This window comes from Hyperolius riggenbachi, chromosome 7, assembly GCF_040937935.1.
Source record: "Hyperolius riggenbachi isolate aHypRig1 chromosome 7, aHypRig1.pri, whole genome shotgun sequence".
NCBI lineage: Eukaryota > Metazoa > Chordata > Amphibia > Anura > Hyperoliidae > Hyperolius > Hyperolius riggenbachi.
This window is the reverse complement of record NC_090652.1, coordinates 243,744,660-243,762,163: the sequence shown is the minus strand read 5'-3', so window position 1 is coordinate 243,762,163 and position 17,504 is coordinate 243,744,660. Positions and strand designations below refer to the sequence as shown.

General features: G+C 44.1%; 1 protein-coding gene across 6 annotated transcripts in view; it reads right to left on the bottom strand.

Annotated features, from left to right (window-relative positions):
• The window catches only part of PDE11A (phosphodiesterase 11A), a 749,805-nt gene extending 732,718 nt beyond the window's left edge, over positions 1-17,087 (bottom strand). For 5 of the 6 annotated variants that reach the window (XR_011022806.1, XR_011022807.1, XR_011022808.1 and 2 more), the window contains exon 1: positions 15,680-17,083. Coding sequence is in view for 1 of the 6 variants with exons in the window: in XM_068245440.1 (XP_068101541.1) it covers positions 15,680-16,459 (780 nt within the window). In the remaining 5 variants the exon portion in view is untranslated. Of the gene's footprint in view, positions 1-15,679 lie in introns of all 6 variants that reach the window. The other variant, XR_011022809.1, reaches the window with a different exon arrangement.
• Positions 17,088-17,504: the final 417 nt, after the last annotated feature.

Genomic DNA, 17,504 nt, shown 5'->3' with positions numbered 1-17,504 from the left:
GTAAAACTTGCACCGGGGCCCATAGCTCCTTAGCTACGCCACTGCTTTTGACATCCATTGTATGTAAAGATAAAGTCACACCCCAGTCATGCCATTCACTGTAAAGTCTGCTTGTCCTTGCAGCTGATCTGGAATGACTTACCATGTAGCAGATATACTGTATGTATACAGCTGATATCTCCGTATATTCAGAGACCGTTACACCTGCAGACCTGCTGGAGGTAGGATTGGTGGTTTTTTTATGTATATTGCCATGAATGTAACAATAGTCATCACAACAGACAAGGCAACTGTCAGAGCAGAATCATCCACAAGGCAACCTAGGCAGGTGCCTGGGGCCCAGTGTTTAGCTAATCACCCGCAATTAGCAAAGCATTGTAGCACATGTAGTCCTATGGGATTACGCACACTGCTAATCAATGGCTGCTACTGCTACAATGGTGGCTGATAACCTACAGGCGAGTAGTGCGGAGACACGAGGTGGTTCCTGCATGTTGCATCACAGCTACAGCCTGCAGGAATTAACAACTGTAGAGAGCTTTGGGGAACAACAGAAAAGGCTCGGTGGGCCGCATTTAGCCCCAGGGTCGGACTTTGGACATGCCTGGCCTAGAGTAATTGCCCTTAAAGAAGAACTCCTACATATGTTAAGTAAAAGTATCAACCACAGTGAAAAGTTATATGCCAAGCAATGAACTAGCATATTGTCTTCTTTTGTTTCAAATGATGCAGCTTGTTTGTGCGCTGTCTGATGTCCCTACTCCCCTCTCCATTGATCAGTACACACTGCTTAGCTATAGCAAAACAGTACAGTGCTCGTTCCCTGAAGTCATTGCTTTCACATGGACCTGTTAACATATGTCTGTTGTGGATGTGTCCACTACTTCAACATAGGTCTGCACAGCAAATTCATTTGTTGAATGCCACAGATCTTCTCCAGGGCAGCAACAAAATGGCGAATCAACTCATTTTGGCACAGTGCTTAGCCGAATGTTTGGGCGCCATCATAGGCCATAATGAGAATTACGGCTATAGCGGTTGTCAGGAACCGGCCCGCAGCACGCCTGCGTATACGGTTCCCGACTGCGGGTTTGACCAGACTGAGAGGGGGAAGCAGCCTTAGTCAAGCTAAAACAAGGCTGGGACCCCTCAGAACACCTCTCACTGCCACCACTAGCGGTTCGCTAGACACTTCTACTCTGCTGTCGAGTCCTCAGCGCGCACTCCGCGTTTTCGTATTTGGGTCAGCTTTGCGCTTAGGCCGAATACGAGAACGCCACGCACCCACACACACAGTACAGTTGTACAGTAACACAGCACAATTAGACACTGACTTGTAATGCAAGTTACACTGTCGTGCAGCAAAACCACTAACAGTCGTTCCGAACGATACTGTTAGCTACTCGCACTGGCGTTTCGTACATTGGGTCAGCTGCGTGCTTTAGGCCAACGTACGACAAACGCCCCCCACACACACAATGCAATTACAATTTCATATGGTAGTGTTGCTCAAACATACACTAGTGCCTAGTGTATGTTTGAGCAACACTACCATATGAAATGTGTATAAGTCCGTGCCGGACTTATACACAGCTACACTGCAGTCTCATTTAGGCTATGAGTGTTAGTTTAGTACGGCAGAAGTCAAGCTTATTAAATAATAATTTAATATTCCAGAAAAACATAGAACAGTGCAGAACTTAATATATACAAAAGCTTACAAAAAACAAAGTAAAAATAGTTACAAGATAAAAGTTACAAAGATAACACATACGGATATTTGCGTAAAATAAAAATGGGGATTAAAAAAACGTTACCAACTTGAAGGTCTCAACGTTGTCGGCAGGAGCATGCCGCTTGTTCGACCAGAAGTCGAGATCAACTCTAGCTATGCGCTAACTCCAAGAGCAGATGATCACTAGGTATCTGTCTCTGCTTTTTATACTCTGAAGTGTCCCCTGGGGCATTTAATGTCCAGCCCCCAGGAACTAATGCAGTTTCCCCGTTTGTGACATCACCGAACGCTTGTCATAATCTTTCTTGTGATATGCAAACTTCAAAGGGGTTCCTGTTTTAGCTTCTTGAAGTTTGCAGAATTCAATAGGTGAGATTGTATCCTACCAGACATCAAAAAGCTTCCTTGCCTATTGAAGGGGACTGGTCCATTCACTGAAGACAATGGCAGCTGTCTACATTAATACAAAAGATCACAGCGTACAGTTCCTCTGGACAGCCAGAAACAGGTAATGAGGTTCCCTTTTGTCTGTCTATTGACACCACACACAATCACATTAATAGTCCATGAAGCTAGCTGCCAATATCTTCAGGCCATACTGGCTGACCTCCACCTCTGAAAGATATACAGCAGACATAAAAATGATAGAATAGGTTTCTGTACTCCCTAATATCATCAGCACCTCAATATATCTCCACAGCGGTGCTCAGTGACTAATTTGGGCGGCAGCGATTGCCTTCCCACTTCAGTTGTTCTTTAAAGAGAATCTGTACTGTCCGATTTGTACAATAAAAAACATACCAATCAAGTCATTGTGATCTCCTGCATCCCTCTTTGCCTTTCCACCGCTCCCAGTCGTGATCCTGGCTTATAATTGCCAGTTTTAGGCAGTGTTTCTAAACAAAAAACATGGCCGCTAACCAGGAAGTGAAGTATATGTATGTATGTATGTATGTATGTATACATACATATAAACTGTATAAATAAATATATATATATATATATTATCATGTTACAGTATACTAGAAGGTTTTATTGTATAGTGCATTATCTTCCCTCGAGTCTGGGCTTTTCACAGTTTCTCAGCATGTGACAGGCAGGGAGGCCCCCTCATCCTCACAAACTGTATCACAGACAAGCTGAAACTGAGAGCAGAGAGTGAGGAGTAAACAAAGCACACAGAGCCTGCAGGGGGCGTGCATAGCTTGTATTAATTACAACAGAGGTAGCCCATTGCTCTCTGGGTCGACAAAGCTTGACAAAGAAAAGAAGATTAGATATATTACAAAGACAGTGCAACTAGAAAAGGCTGCAGTAATCCAGACCACATTAGTACAGGTATAGGAACTTATAGGATAGAAGAAATAAGGCTGAAAATGTTGTTACAGAGTCTCTAAGTCAGCGACAAAGGGGAAATTTGGGCACCAGGGAGTACCATTTGAGGATCAGACACCCCAAAGGGGATTTTTGCGGGGGTTGTGAAGGAGGGCAGTTAGGGTTAGGCGTCAGGAAGGGTGTTCGTGGGGAGGAGCTAGGATCAGGCATCGGGGGGAAGGTTCTGTGTGAGAGTTAGCTATTGTAAAGTAGCGATAACAATTAGTGATATTTTACTATCGAAAATTAACACTTTAGATAGCAGACTATCTGTAAATGTACCAATATTCTACTATCAGCAGTTTTCCTGCCCCTGATTTTCTGTGCAACCTTTGGTTGCCTTAGCAGGGCAATTCCTACACAGCTGGGCAACATCTCAGCACCTACAAAGTTTCAGACCTTTGTTTACTACAAATATTTAACGGTTTATATGGACCTTTTAGTGTCTATAGAACCGATAGGTCAATATAATCTTTAGGCTGTTGAACCACTAGGTACATATCTTTAAGCTGTTGAACACTACTTTATTATCTATACCACTGTATAAGCTCTTCTGCAGGATACATTTATACTATGTAATTAACTGTCATAATATGTATCTTACACCACAACCTATATTTTGCTTATCAGAACAACATGTACATGCTGTTAGCCTTTCATTTGCACTGAAAATAAAAAAAATTATTGAAAACAACAAAAAAAGCATTCATTTGAATAAATGAAAATATAAAAACACATGGAAAACGCATACAAAACAAATATGGGTTTGTATATGCAAACCGCAAACGCATTAAAACACACGCAAAACGCCTGAAAAATGCATTGCAAACGCACACAACTTTATCATAAAACATGACATAAAACGCAGCATTTCACGCTATGTCATATGTGAACCCAGCCTCAAATTGTCCGAAGGTTGCTCATTAAACTATTAGGATTGAGGTCTTTCCTCCATTTATGACCTTGAACGATCCTTTGTATAAAACGCGTTATTGCTTCCATTATGTCCTATGGGAGGGCTTTGATTAGTTGACTGGAGACTACAGACAAACCCCCAAAGGTAACTCTGCCAATCCTAAGTCAGAGTGTAACCTCAGAGGCCTATAGAGGCTAATCTGCGTCAAACCATGTGAGCTGATACCCAGCGGGCTGGGCATGCAGCCGTACACGCTCCAAGATGCCCGCACTGGATAGGCATCTCCGCCCCGAGCCGCCAATTATTGGAGGCCATGATGTTCCTTGCAACGTGCTCCGACAATCTGGAAAGACTTCAGCAGAGCATCTGTCCAAGTAGCCATGCGCCCCCTTCCCCGTCACTAATCCAGGCTGTGTGCAGGCGTGACCATTCTGAATCTATTTGCCACTGCAGACAAGTAAACAAACTGGGACCCAATCAGCGTTTGTGTATACACAGAGGTAACATCTCCTGCTCCACATTCCTCATCCCAATAGGTCACAGTGGTGGGACATCCATTATTCCCCCAACTAGTCAAAAAATCTCCAACACATATATGCATGGTCACTGTTGCTATGACGTTAGATCCACTGAATACAATGTTATCCCGTTTCCTATTATTAAAGATACAGATCCTTTTTTGATGTGCTTAAAAACTTGCATTATGACTATTATTATTATTATTTGTCACTGCAACTACATTTCAGCTTAAGCACATTATATAAGGTAACTATATTAGAGATCATTATCCACCATAAGCTATACAAAGAGTCACTACACCTACATTCATGCAAAGGGGACAATCAGTATTAGGCACTCCAACACCATTATTATATACTAGTTATTTAGCATGTCCATTAGATAACGGGCACTAGGGCTGTGACGCAACCCCAGGGCACACAGCCGCGTCCCATACCGCGCCCGGCCGTGCTTCGCGCCACCCGCACACCTGGCCGCGCTGCCCACCGCTCTCACCAACAGCCACCAGCCCCCCTGCTCCCATCCTCCTCCTGTCCCAATGGCTACACATGCGCAGTAGCCAAAAAACATGGACACAGGGACAGGAGGATGACACAGGGACAGTTAGGGTTTATTATATAAGATGTGAAAAACAAAGGAGGGAGAGGATTTGTTTAACCACTTCAGGACTCAGCCTTTACCCCCCCCCCCCCCCCTTAAGGACCAGCGCTGATTTCTAAGATCTGTGCTGGGTGGACTCTACAGTCCCCAGCACAGATCAAATAACAGGCAGAGCGACCAGATTGCCCCCCTTTTTTCCCCACTAGGATGATGTGCTGGGGGGGTCTGATCACTCCTGCATGCGTGTGGGTGGCAGGGGGGGCACCTCAAAGCCCCCTCCACCGCAGGATTCCCCCTCTCCTCCCTCCCTGCCCTGGAGATTGGAGGCTGCACAGGAACGTATCTGTCCTGTGCAGCCTCTAACAGGCTCCCCGCTGTCACGTGACAGCGATCCCCGGCCGCTGATTGGCCGGGGATCGCTGATCTAGTACAACGCTGCTACTGTTAGCAGCGTTGTAAAAATGTAAACAAAGCAGATTATTTCCGCTTGTGTTTACATTTAGCCTGCGAGCCGCGATCGCCGGCCCGCAGGCTATTCATGGAGCCCCCCGCCGTGAATTGACAGGAAGCAGCCGCTCGCGCGAGCGGCTGCTTCCTGATTAATTAGCCTGCAGCCGGCGACGGAGATGTGCGTCGCTGGTCCTGCAGCTGCCACTTTGCCGACGCGCGTTATGAGCAGGCGGTCGGCAAGTGGTTAAGGGGCAAGAAAAGTGGAAACCTCCCCATAAACAAGGGGGAGAGGTTGATATACACTAATCCTATAAACAGTTGATGGATCCATTATTATTTATAAACAAAATACACAGCTATATGGGGAACCATTTAAAGAGAATCTGTACTGTAAAATTCTTACAATAAAAAGCATGCCATTCTATTCATTATGTTCTCCTGGGCCCCTCTGTGCTTTTTCTGCCACTCCCTGCTGCAATCCTGGCTTGTAATTGCAATTTTTATGCAGTGTTTACAAACAAAAGACATAGCAAGAGAGTAGCTCAGTGTGTGAGTCATACAGAGTGTGCAGGGGGCCTGGAGAGGGTGTGTATAGCTTCTATCCAATCACAAGCAGCACAGCACATTCCAGCCTGACTGCCTGAGCCCGACAGAGCTGACAGAGGAGAGAAGATTAGATCATATAACAGAGATAACACAGCCACTGTGCAACTAGAAAAGGCTGCAGTAAGACAAAGCACATTAGAACAGGTATAGGAACTTATAGGATAGAAGAAATAAGGCTCAGCATTTTGTTACAGTCTCTCTTTAAGGGGGAAATTTCCAACGTATTCCAGGTAAGAATATCTTTAATATAATCATGAAAAGGGGTGATATTTCTATATAATCACCAGCGCCAATTAGGGGCACAAATGGGCCCCCAATAAGGCTTCACCGATAAACCCCTAATCTGCACCAGACTAAAGGGACATATATGACAGCATCTGGGATGAGGTAATTCACAGGCTGAGATATTGTGAGATTTTGCCATGTTACAGTTGCACTTTTATGAATTTTATATTCTACAAATAGGGTCCTTTGCTATAAGTGACATTGAACTATGGAATAGTCCTCTACCAAAGGCAGCTGATTATTCCAAAAAATGGTTGTGTAATTTTCCTCCTCCACTTCAGCAGAGGAGATCCCTGTTTCATTATTGCCGTGCTGTGCAGTAACACATGAATTGAGAGTGGGTGTTGCTGCTTAGCACGGCAAGATAGGAGCCGAGATCTCCTCTGCTGAAGTCTGAATGTGTTCTGTAGATATATATTAAAAAGCTGTGCCTGATCTGAGGCTGCACTAATGACTTTCTTAAAAGCAAAGCATAAATTTACTGTTTTGCAAGCGGATACCATACATTTATTGTGCGTTCTCTAAAGGTGGCCATACACTATTAAAGTGAACCTGAGGTGGGCAAAAGAAAAAAACCCAAATCATACCTATATAAAGTCAAGACTCTGGATCCTTTCCCTCTAGAACCTTCCCAGTCCTCTCTTCATCCAATTGTTTCACCGCTGTTCCCCCATTGACATTATTTATCCTGCTGGTCGAATACTTCTTTGGGTTTTGGAAGTACTCTCATCCCTGACTGCTTACAAAGGCGAGCAGATCCATACTGCGCATGTGCAAGTCCGGATGACTGTGGCGCTAGTCTCTACTACGGCTCATTGGAGATTTATCTCTTTATATGCCTGAAAAACTAGGAATCTAGTTCCAAGAAATGCATTGCAATGTACGAGAGTTTTAATAATTTGAACAAAATTACAGTTCTTAACCACTCTGCGACCGCCTAACGCAGGATGGCGGCTGCGGAGTGGCTCCCCCAGGACCGCCTAACGCAGGATTGCGTCATCTCGTGATGCGCGAGCTTAGACAGGAGGTCACTCTTGCTCGAGCATGAGTGCCCATTAGCTAGCACAGGGGACACAGAGATCAGTTTGCCAGCCTGCGATCGCGGCCGGCAGGCTGTTTTTTGTTTGAAAGAAAGCAATGTACACAGCGCTGCAATCTCCCACAGTGCTGTACAAGTGACAGCCTTGTCACTTAGTGGTCCCTCAGATGGGCTCACAATCTAATCTCTGCCATTGTCCTATGCCATGTTGGCATAGTTAAGTGTATTGATCGCAGTCTAGGAACAATTGGGGGGGGGGGGGGTGTTAAAGAATTTTTTTTTTTTTTTTTTAAAACTAATTATTGCAGCAGAAATCAGAGACCACCAAAAGGAAGCCCTATTTGTGACAAGAAAAGGAGGTAAGATTAATTTGGGTGGTAAGTTGTATGGCTGTGCAATTAACCATTAAAGCTGCACAGTACTGAATTGTAAAAAAAAAAAAATCTCCTGGCCACCTGGGTGGGGGGGAATAAACCTGCGGTTCTCAACTCATTAAAGAGCCATACTATCTCAGAAAAAAAAACACATATATAAGTAGATAAATACTTGCTCTACTTACATAACATATGTTTTGCATTGTCCACATCTTGATTTTAGTGATTTTTCTATAATAAAAAAAAAATCCTTCTTAGGAATTTCCATTTTCCATTTTGACTGTGTCTATTGCAGCCAATCCTGACTTCATTTTCTTCCTTACTCTGTCTGTATGTATCATTGCCCGCCCTCCTCTCAGTCTTCAGACACTCCAACCCAGCTCTGCAGTAGAAAATGCATTGTCTCAGCATGAGAAATATTGGTCAATCAGAGAGGAACAGAGGCGTGAGAAGGGAAAACGGGAGGGAAAGAGGCTTCAGCAAATAAGGATGCATTAGTTATTTATTTATTATTATTTATTGTATTTATAAAGCGCCAACATATTACGCAGCGCTAGTTATGTCTAAGGGGAAAGTAAAGAAGAAAAAAAGAAAATCCAGCATGCCCTGCACCTTTCTTTGTGCGGCAGATGTACCAAATAAGAGCCAGGGAAACTGAGGAATGATCTTTTATGGAGAAGAAAAGTAAGAGTGATTTTAACATTTTGGATTGCCTGGTTAGAATACTTATTACTTGTTTACCAGATAAAAATAAAGAATTGATTTTTTATTTTATGCCTGACGGTTACACTTTAAAATGTACCATAGATTAAAGGGAACCTTAACCCTGAGGGGAAAAAACGTTTCACTTACCTGGGGCTTCCCCAAGCCCCCAGCAGCCGTCCTGTGCCCTCACAGCTCCTCAGGTGTCCTCAGGTTCCCCCGTCGCGGCTTAGCTTCATTTTTGGCCGTCTCAAATTCAAAATTAAAAAAAAAAAAAATTGCACCAAAACAGCAGAACGAGAACAACATCAGAAATCCCATCATGCTTTGCACAGCATCAGGGGAAAAATGCCCGGGCAGTTTTTTCTGTGCAGCTAACAATGAGGCTTGTGTAAGAAAAACAAAGGGCTCGATTCACAAAAGAGTGCTAACTTAGTTAGCACGCCTAAAAGCTTAGGGTGTGCTAACTAAGGTGCTAAGCAGTTAGCACGGCCAAAGCTTTTTTTGATTGCGTGCAAAGTTTAGAGTTGTGCATTGCACGAGAAATGTTGCACCAGGGGCGACTAAAACCTCACACTGGGCGCCCCTAAAACGTTGCACCGGGTACGCCCGAAAACTCGCACAATGCGATGTTTCGGGCACACCCGGTGCAACGTTTTAGTCGCACCTGGTGCAACGTCTCACACGCACCGCGCTGAGCAAAACTTTGCTAACTTAGTACGCGAAGCTTTGCGCATCCTTAAGGGATTTAGCCGTGCTAAGGGGCTTTTAAGCGTGCTAGCTAAGTTAGCACCCTTTTGTGAATAAAGCCCAAAGTACTGATGCTGTGAAACTGTTAAAGAAACACCACGCCTTTTCAGTGCTGCTGAGTAGATTTTTTGTCTGGAGGTTCACTTTAACCTCACCACTGAGTTTTTTTTTTCTCAGAGTGGAAGTAAGTTTACCTTTACCTGCTGTGTTTTAAACAGCTTTTAATAATTTTATTTCACTTTAACACCTCTAAACCACATGTATAATCATAGCACCTCATGTGGAGGGTATATCCCTTTGTTGTTTTGTCCATAATTGCAGAGAGACACCCTATAATCCAAGTAGGGTTATGTTTATTCTTCCCACCAAACCTACTGTTGTGCCAGTGCTGTGGCCCACAAATGTGAGTATAATTATTCAAGTCCTCTTAGGACTCATTCACACTAGGGGCATTTTCGGGCTTTCGTCAAGTGCAGGCGATTCTTAAAATCGTCCACAAAACGCTTGTGCAATGAATCCTTATGAGAAGGTTCATATTAGTGCGGTTTCTCTGCTGTGCGTTCAGCAAAGCGGTGCCTGTACCATTTTTGGGGCATTTTTCGTATAATGGAAGGTATAGGAAGAGTGGTAAATGCTCACAAAATCGCTTTGTGCAGCAATTTCGTTTGCGTTTTTAAGAAGAAATACATTGTATTTATTCTTTTCAGGATCAAAGAGTTCACTTCCTGACTTGCGTCAGGTAGTGAATTACAAAACTGCTTTGAAAAAACGCTTAAAAAAGTGCTTTTTACAAAAACGCAGTGCGCAGTGGAGCGCCGGCAAAGGAAAAAAACAGTGCACAGAAATGCAAAACGCTTGCGGTTTCATTTTTAGGTGTGAATGAGGCTTCAATCCCTGTTTCAGAAACTTACTACATTATATTGACTTTTGGTTTCCTCTCACATCCCCCTTCTTTGCTTTTATTTCAGTCTAAAGATGGCTATACATCAGGTGACTTGGCTGCTGATCGACCATCCAATTCAGAATATTATAATCGGATCAGATGAAAAGCAGTGTCACCAAGTGCGTGCCCGATCGACAATGCAACCAATTTCAGGCTGAGATTGATCACATCAATTGGTCAGATGTGTGGCAAGATGTCAAGCCATCGTGGTCAGTTAACAGCGAGTGATATTGGGAGGGGCAGTGAAACTCCTGTCGCTATTCTCCTAATGTATCAATGTGTATGTATTTGTATGTGCATTTATACATTACCTGTCCTGTGTCGCGGTGCCCGTCCTCTTCTGAATCCACCGATGTCCGTCACACTTCCCATACATACTGCCGGCCCAAAGCACGACGGCGCTCATCTGACATCATGTGCTACACCAGCCGGCCAGCGTGTATAGGGAAGAACAGCGGATTTAAGGACAGATGGGCACCAAAAACGGACACAGGACAGGTTATGTATAAATGCTGAAATTGATTGGGAATCTGCCTGCGGTGTATGGCCAGCCGACAAATCTCTCTCTAATCAGATTTGATCACAGAGATTTGTCTCTTGGTCAAATCAGCCCATCATCGCTAGATGTACGGCTACCTTAACACTGTGTATCGCACAAAACTAGGACCTGGCTGATCGAGTTTGCTAAATTGACATCCTGTGTGAATGTCATATACAACTTGGTTTATATAAAGCATGGCTGCAAAGCCTCCTAAGTCCTCTCCTACCCCATTGTCACCCACAGGAGGTAGTCAGGGAGAAGCTGGGTGGAGAGACCAGCCACTCTTTTCCTGTGAACACAAAGCTGACCCTGTCTACCTTCTCCTCAGGGGCGTATCTGGGTAATATAGCCCCTATGGCAAACACTGAAACTGCGCCCTGGTCAGACCACTGGTGTGCCCATGACAGGAGCCATACCTGCACCCCTCTAGATACGCCTCTGCTTGTCCTGCTACTCTGCAAAAGGTAGGAGGTGGGCGTGGTCAGGCAACAATTCTATTCAGAGAATAGACACAGCACACCTCAGGCCTGTGCAGTAGCAAGCGTAAGGCATCCTGCGCAGTGAAGACACACAGACAGGAGCGCGGCTGGGAACTTTCAGATGGTCAGGAGGAGGACATGAAATGCCTCTACTGAGGTAAGTAACTGAATTTCTCTCTCTTTAAAAATACAAGGTTATGTTAAAAGAATGATAAAACATATGTAAGCAAATTAGTAACAGTACATCAAACTATGGTTTTAGGAGTGGGATCCTCTTTTTGCCACACTGCCACCTGCTATATTTCTTCCTTAACACTGGTCCGCCACACCCATAAAGGAACAAACTTTGTAAAAACTATAGTGTATGGGCTGGTTCACACTGGAGGCGCTTTTCTAAGCGCTTGTGATTTTAAAAGCTCTTGCTAATGTAATGCTATGTGTGTGTTTTCACTTGAGCAATGTGATCTTATGAAAAATCACCCATAGCATTTCATTAGCAAGAGCTTTTCAAATCACTGGCGCTAAAAAGCTCTTGCAGTGTGAACCAGGCCAAAGAACTCTGTTGGCACTCTACAGTCAGTAATCTTTGAAGGTGGAGTTCAACAGTACATGATCCTTAGGGCACAAGCAGTCCACCATATGATCAATTCCACTGTTGCTTCTCCTTCAAACAGCTTCTTCTGTGTTACCTCATACAAACAAGGGAATATAAGCAACTAAAAGATGCACTAGTGCGTTATCCTCAATAGGATATGAACTGCTTGTACCCTAAGGGTCATGTACCGCTGAACTTCACCTTCAAAGATTATTGACTGTAGAGCGCCAATACACCACTTGAAGACTAAATGGGAAACAGTATTTTTAGCTAATTAAAAACATACACAAATGTGTGAAAAACACTCAGACACAAATGTCTAGTATTTCTAAAGCCTTGCCTTGTACATGTGCTAGATGGTTTCGGTCGCAGCCACCTTTGCTGAGAAACTAGGCTAGGCTATGGATGTGTCAATGGGCTTGATTCACAAGAGTGCTAACTGTTAGCACGGCCGTTTTCGCGTAACAGTTAGCACTCTTTTGTGAATCAAGCTCAGTGAGTTATCAGCCTGCTGGATTGTCTTGGCAGAGGGTAGGCCAAAGGCTTTGTTCTCCTTCTCACCTGACGCGCTCAATGCCACTCTGTATAGTGCCCTCCCCCCCTCCATAGCAACCAAACATGCCGCTAGCCTGTAGGATAGTGGATAGCGATGTGTCTGTACAGCATTGAGTCCCGAACTGTCCCCAGGGGTTTGAGTCTTGATCGCTGTGGGTGACAGGAATCGAATATGTTTATGGTTTACGTGCTTTTACAAGGAGTACTTGAGATGATGTTACTCATAAAATGGTACTGTCATAAGCAGGGTTGCCACCTCATCCCTTTAAATACTGACACATATGAATTATACATGCCTTGTGGCTAGTTAAATGCAGTTTAGGCACTGATTATATGTGAGTAGCCACAGAACCTGTATAACTTATATGTGCCTGTATTTAAAGGGGTGAGGTGGCAACCCTGGTCATAAGGGGTACAAACTACAGTGTAATAACATGAGATACGGTATACTGCAGTATAATATTGTTGAAAAACACTTTTTCAAATCATTCAACAGTGATTTACAAGCAGGTTTCTAGAACACGTTCCCGGCCTGAACTGACTAGTGTCAGTACTGATAACTGTGCAGTAACTGTCGGGCATAAAATCAAAAATCAATTGTTTATTTTTATCTGGTAAACAAGTAATAAGGATGCTAATCAGGCAATCCAAAAGTTAAAATCTCTCTTACTTTTCTTGTTGATAAATGATCATTCCCCAGTTTACCTTACTCTTATTTGGTACACAGAAAATTTGGTACACAAAAGAGAAGTTGCAGGGCATGCTGGGTTGTCCTTTTTTGCTTCTCTACTTCCCCTCAGACTTAACTAATGCAGCCTGATTGGCTGAAGCCTCTTTCCCTCCTGTTTTCTCCTCCCACTCCTCTGTTCCTCTCTGATTGGCCAAAATTTCTCAGGCTGAAACAATGCACTTTCTACAGTGAAGGGAGGGCAAATCAGGCAGAGGAGACTAAGGGCGGATATTACATCATGACTGGCTTCAAAATAGCCACAGTAAATATGGAAATTGTCTACAATAGGATTCTCTATTTATAAAATTCACAGGAATCATAAGGTGGACAATACAATACATATGTTATGTAAGTAGAGCAAGTATTTATCTACTTATATAAATTTTTTTCCCTGAGATAGTATGGCTGACAGCTCCTCTTTAAGGCTAAGTTCAGTTTTGGGTGTGGTGCCAAATTGTAGCGCAGATTTCCGCACTGCAATGAAGATACAATGCAATATTGAGGGCTTGTTCACACTAGGGGGCGTTTGAGAATTTTTAAGCGCTGGCGATTCTCAAAATCTCCCTGAAAGCGCTTGTGCAATGATTCTCTATGAGAGAGTTCACATCTGAGCGGTTTGTTTCTGATCCGCTCAGATAAGCGGTGCATGGGTCATTTTTGAGGCGATTCCGCCTGAATGGAAGGTATAGCAAAGCGCAAAACGCGCCATAAAATCGCTTTGTGCAGCAATTGCGTTTGCATTTTCAAGAATAAATACATTGTATTTATTCTTCTCCGGATCAAATCGTTCACTTCCTGACTCGCGTCAAGTGAATTAAAAAAACGCTCGGGAAAACCGCTTACAAAAACGCTTAGCAAAAACGCCCAGCACACAGGAATCGCCGGGAATCGAAAAAAAAACGAGTTTAAAAGCGCCCAACACGAACGGATACGCTATCAGAAAGCAATGGGAATGAGGCCTCAGCGTGCAGCCGGTGTTGTCTATCAGCATGCAGCATCCCAACGCATTGCATGCGTTACCGCTAAATGTGCGTGTTGTGACAGTGAAGCATACTTTTCCTTGACTGTATGCTTTACTGTACCCAAAGCATTGATAACGAGCGATGTGACTTTTCCCCTTCTGTTGAGTTCCATTCCTGCGTTTACAGTGAACGCAATACCCACTGTGAACCTAGCCTAAAACTTACATGCTATTAAATTGGTAAAAATACTTAAAGCAAACCTGACGTAAAATTAAAAAGAAAAACAGATACTCACCTATGGAGAGGAAAGGCTCCAGGTCCTATAGAGCCTTCCCATTCCTCTCATGGTCCCCTCATTCCAGCGCTGTCCCCCTGTTAGCAGTCAAAGACTGATGGGTCAAAGACTGCTCTGTGCCACTGCGGGAGGCTTCGGAAATCTTCAGGAGCCTGAGTGCTTTCAAAGAAGGGCGACTCCGTACTGGGCCAGTATGAGTGCGCTCTCCCGCATAGGCACGCATGTGCAGTACGGAGCCACCTGTCTTTGGGAGCACTCGGGCTCCCAAAGACTTCCAGAGCCTCTTGCTTCAGGGGGTTGAAACGGGGGAGCCAGCGCTGGAACGAGGGGACCGTGAGAGGAATGGGAAGGCTCTATAGGACCAAGAGCCTTCACTCTCCATAGGTGAGTATCTGCTTTTTTTTTTGTTTTTTTATTACTTCAGGTTTGTTTTAAATGGAAGATAACTATGCAGTTAGGGTAGTATGATTTTCAGTGGGAAATCACTGTTTGATATATGCAAAATTTAAATGCAATTATACAACATTTGATAAAGGAATGATATCAAAATGACCACAAAAGAATGTAAAATCATTTTTAAATTGCTTTAAAAAATAATTATATTAAATTCTATCAAAATTTTAAGGCACTTCTATTTGTTAAAGTGTTAACATTTAACCAAAAAAACGATCAAAATGAATGCGTTATGAAGTTCGCATTTGATTTTTCATACATGTGGTATTTGCATCGTTACTTTGCAATCTTCATGTGTGAAGCCAGAATAAGCATGACATTATATTAGTAGTATTTTATCTAGTATCATTCACTCACATATCACAGAAAGCACATACTATACATCCAAATGCACACTCATGAAGAACTGCCAGTGGCTGAAACACTGATACCAGAAACAGAGGAATACATTAGCACCAGAGAGGTTTTGGCACAGGAAACTGGCTACCACTCATATCAAGTTAAATAGAAAACAGCAAAATTGCTACAAGCCTCCTGGCTTGCTAATATCACCATGTCACTTTGATGACTGATTGACAGTTTTAATTTCCAAAAGCTGCAGCAGCTGATTAGGTCTCAAATGAAGAGCAAGAGGGATTTCCTGCCAATAAATGCACCTGAGATCCAATATCTTATTTAGAAACATGAGTGTATTCTGCCTAGGTTATCGCTCCAGCAAATGATTCCCCCACCCATGGGATGAACTCTTACACATCAGGTGAGGGATATTGACCTACCTGGTAAGCATCAGTGATATTGACAGTCTCTCCATGTTCAGCAACATAACCGATTATACCCTTCCCCCAAGGTACCAGAACCTCATTGGAGTTCTCTCTGCTGCAAGAAGGCAGAAGGGTTGTCCCTGCATGGACATCAAAGAACTTCGATACCAAACTCTTTTTGTTGGCAGAACCTTCCACCAAAAACAAAGAGCACCGGTCGGCATCTACCATTATGCACACAAAGATCAAAATCTTGTAGCAAAGGCTAGTTAGGTTGAGTTCGTTGGAGATGTCCTTCACCAGTTCCAAAAAGAATTCCCTCTCATTGTTCTCCTTCAAGTAGTATTTGTAGTCAATGGCCGTGGATGGGTACTGGGGTATGTTGACCCTGGATTCCAACAGTGCGCTGAGGATATGAGCAGTGGTAGGTGGGAGAGAACTAGCCTTCCTAAGTAGAGCTCTTCTCCTCATACTGCTTAGGGGCTCCTGGGCTCTGGAGTTGACGTGCTCATCATAAGTTCGGTTGACATTGATGGCCTTGGACCTGGCAAAACTTTTCCTCAGTTCCTTTTGAGATGCCCTCCGCTGCAAACCGTCCCCTTTGTTGGTCCAAGAAGTATCCCTGCTCTTCTCATCTGTGCTGGAATTTGGGGGTGTCTTAGACAACGGGTTCCTCTTCAGCCACTTCTCCACCATGTGGTGTTTGCCTTTTCTTATCAGGTAGTCCTCAAAGAGATCGGGATGACTGTCTAAAAAACTTTCCACTGTGGAAAAGTCCAGTTCTGGCTCCGACATCTCTGCAAGATCTCCTCCTTTCAGCTTGGCCAGATTTTAAACCTCCTGCAGCACTGAGCTAGTCCTCAAGTTTGCAGAAGCATTGTGCAGAGTCCTTGCGGCGTCTCTGCGCACCTGCTACTTCCCAGGTAATTCCACTCCTTCTGTCCACCGGGGATTCCCTCACTCTTCTAGTTATGCAGTAACCTGACTTAACAGTGCAGTGGAATAGTAAAAGCAAAAAAAAGAATATATCTTCACTGCCTTCCCCTGCAGGTTAGTTTCTGTAGCAAGTGATGGAACAGAGCTATGTGTGGAGGCAGCAATGATCATCTAGGAAGCCCATCCGTGCATTCCCTGCGCTTGCAAAGATGCACTGAAATAACAGAACGCTGCTGTAGGTGTCACCCAGAAGCCAGAGGAACCTCCCAGTGACGCAAATACCTCTGGGTGGAGCGTGTGTACTGGAAAGGGTTAACATTAACCATTGTGCTGCGACCTCCAGCAGTGTCTCTACGCCTCGTCCTCCTGCAATACGAGATCTGTTTCTGGAGTCTCCTCTATTCTGCAGAACTAATGCTTTTATGTAACTCACATGTGAAGTGCACCCTGCGTGGTGCTTGGCTGCTTATGTGTGCGCGTGGGAGAGCAGGCAAGCAGAGTTAAGACTCACTGTGTTCTGGATGGCCAAGGGTTAACCTCCTTCTGTGAGGGAAAGGGACATGCCTGAGAGCTGCTGCTGCATTGTGCCCTGAGCTCTCAGAGTACATCTGTGTCTGTGTGTTTTAAAACAATAAAGTTGCTGTGGGCAGGGGGGGGGGGGGTGGTTAGGGGAAGGTGCTGCCAGAGAGAGGGCTGTCATGTCATGTGTGGGGAGAGAGCTGAGCTGAAGAGAAAGAGAGCCCAAATTCTTCTTGTCCTGGCTGTGAAGGATATCAGGTTCATGCGGGGACCCCAAAGTATAGCTGTCTGCGGTGGGAAGCAGGGAGATATCTCAGGAGAGGACAGAGGTATCTGACATTTCCAGAAAACAGCAAGCCAGACACCCCAGCACCCACTGACAGGA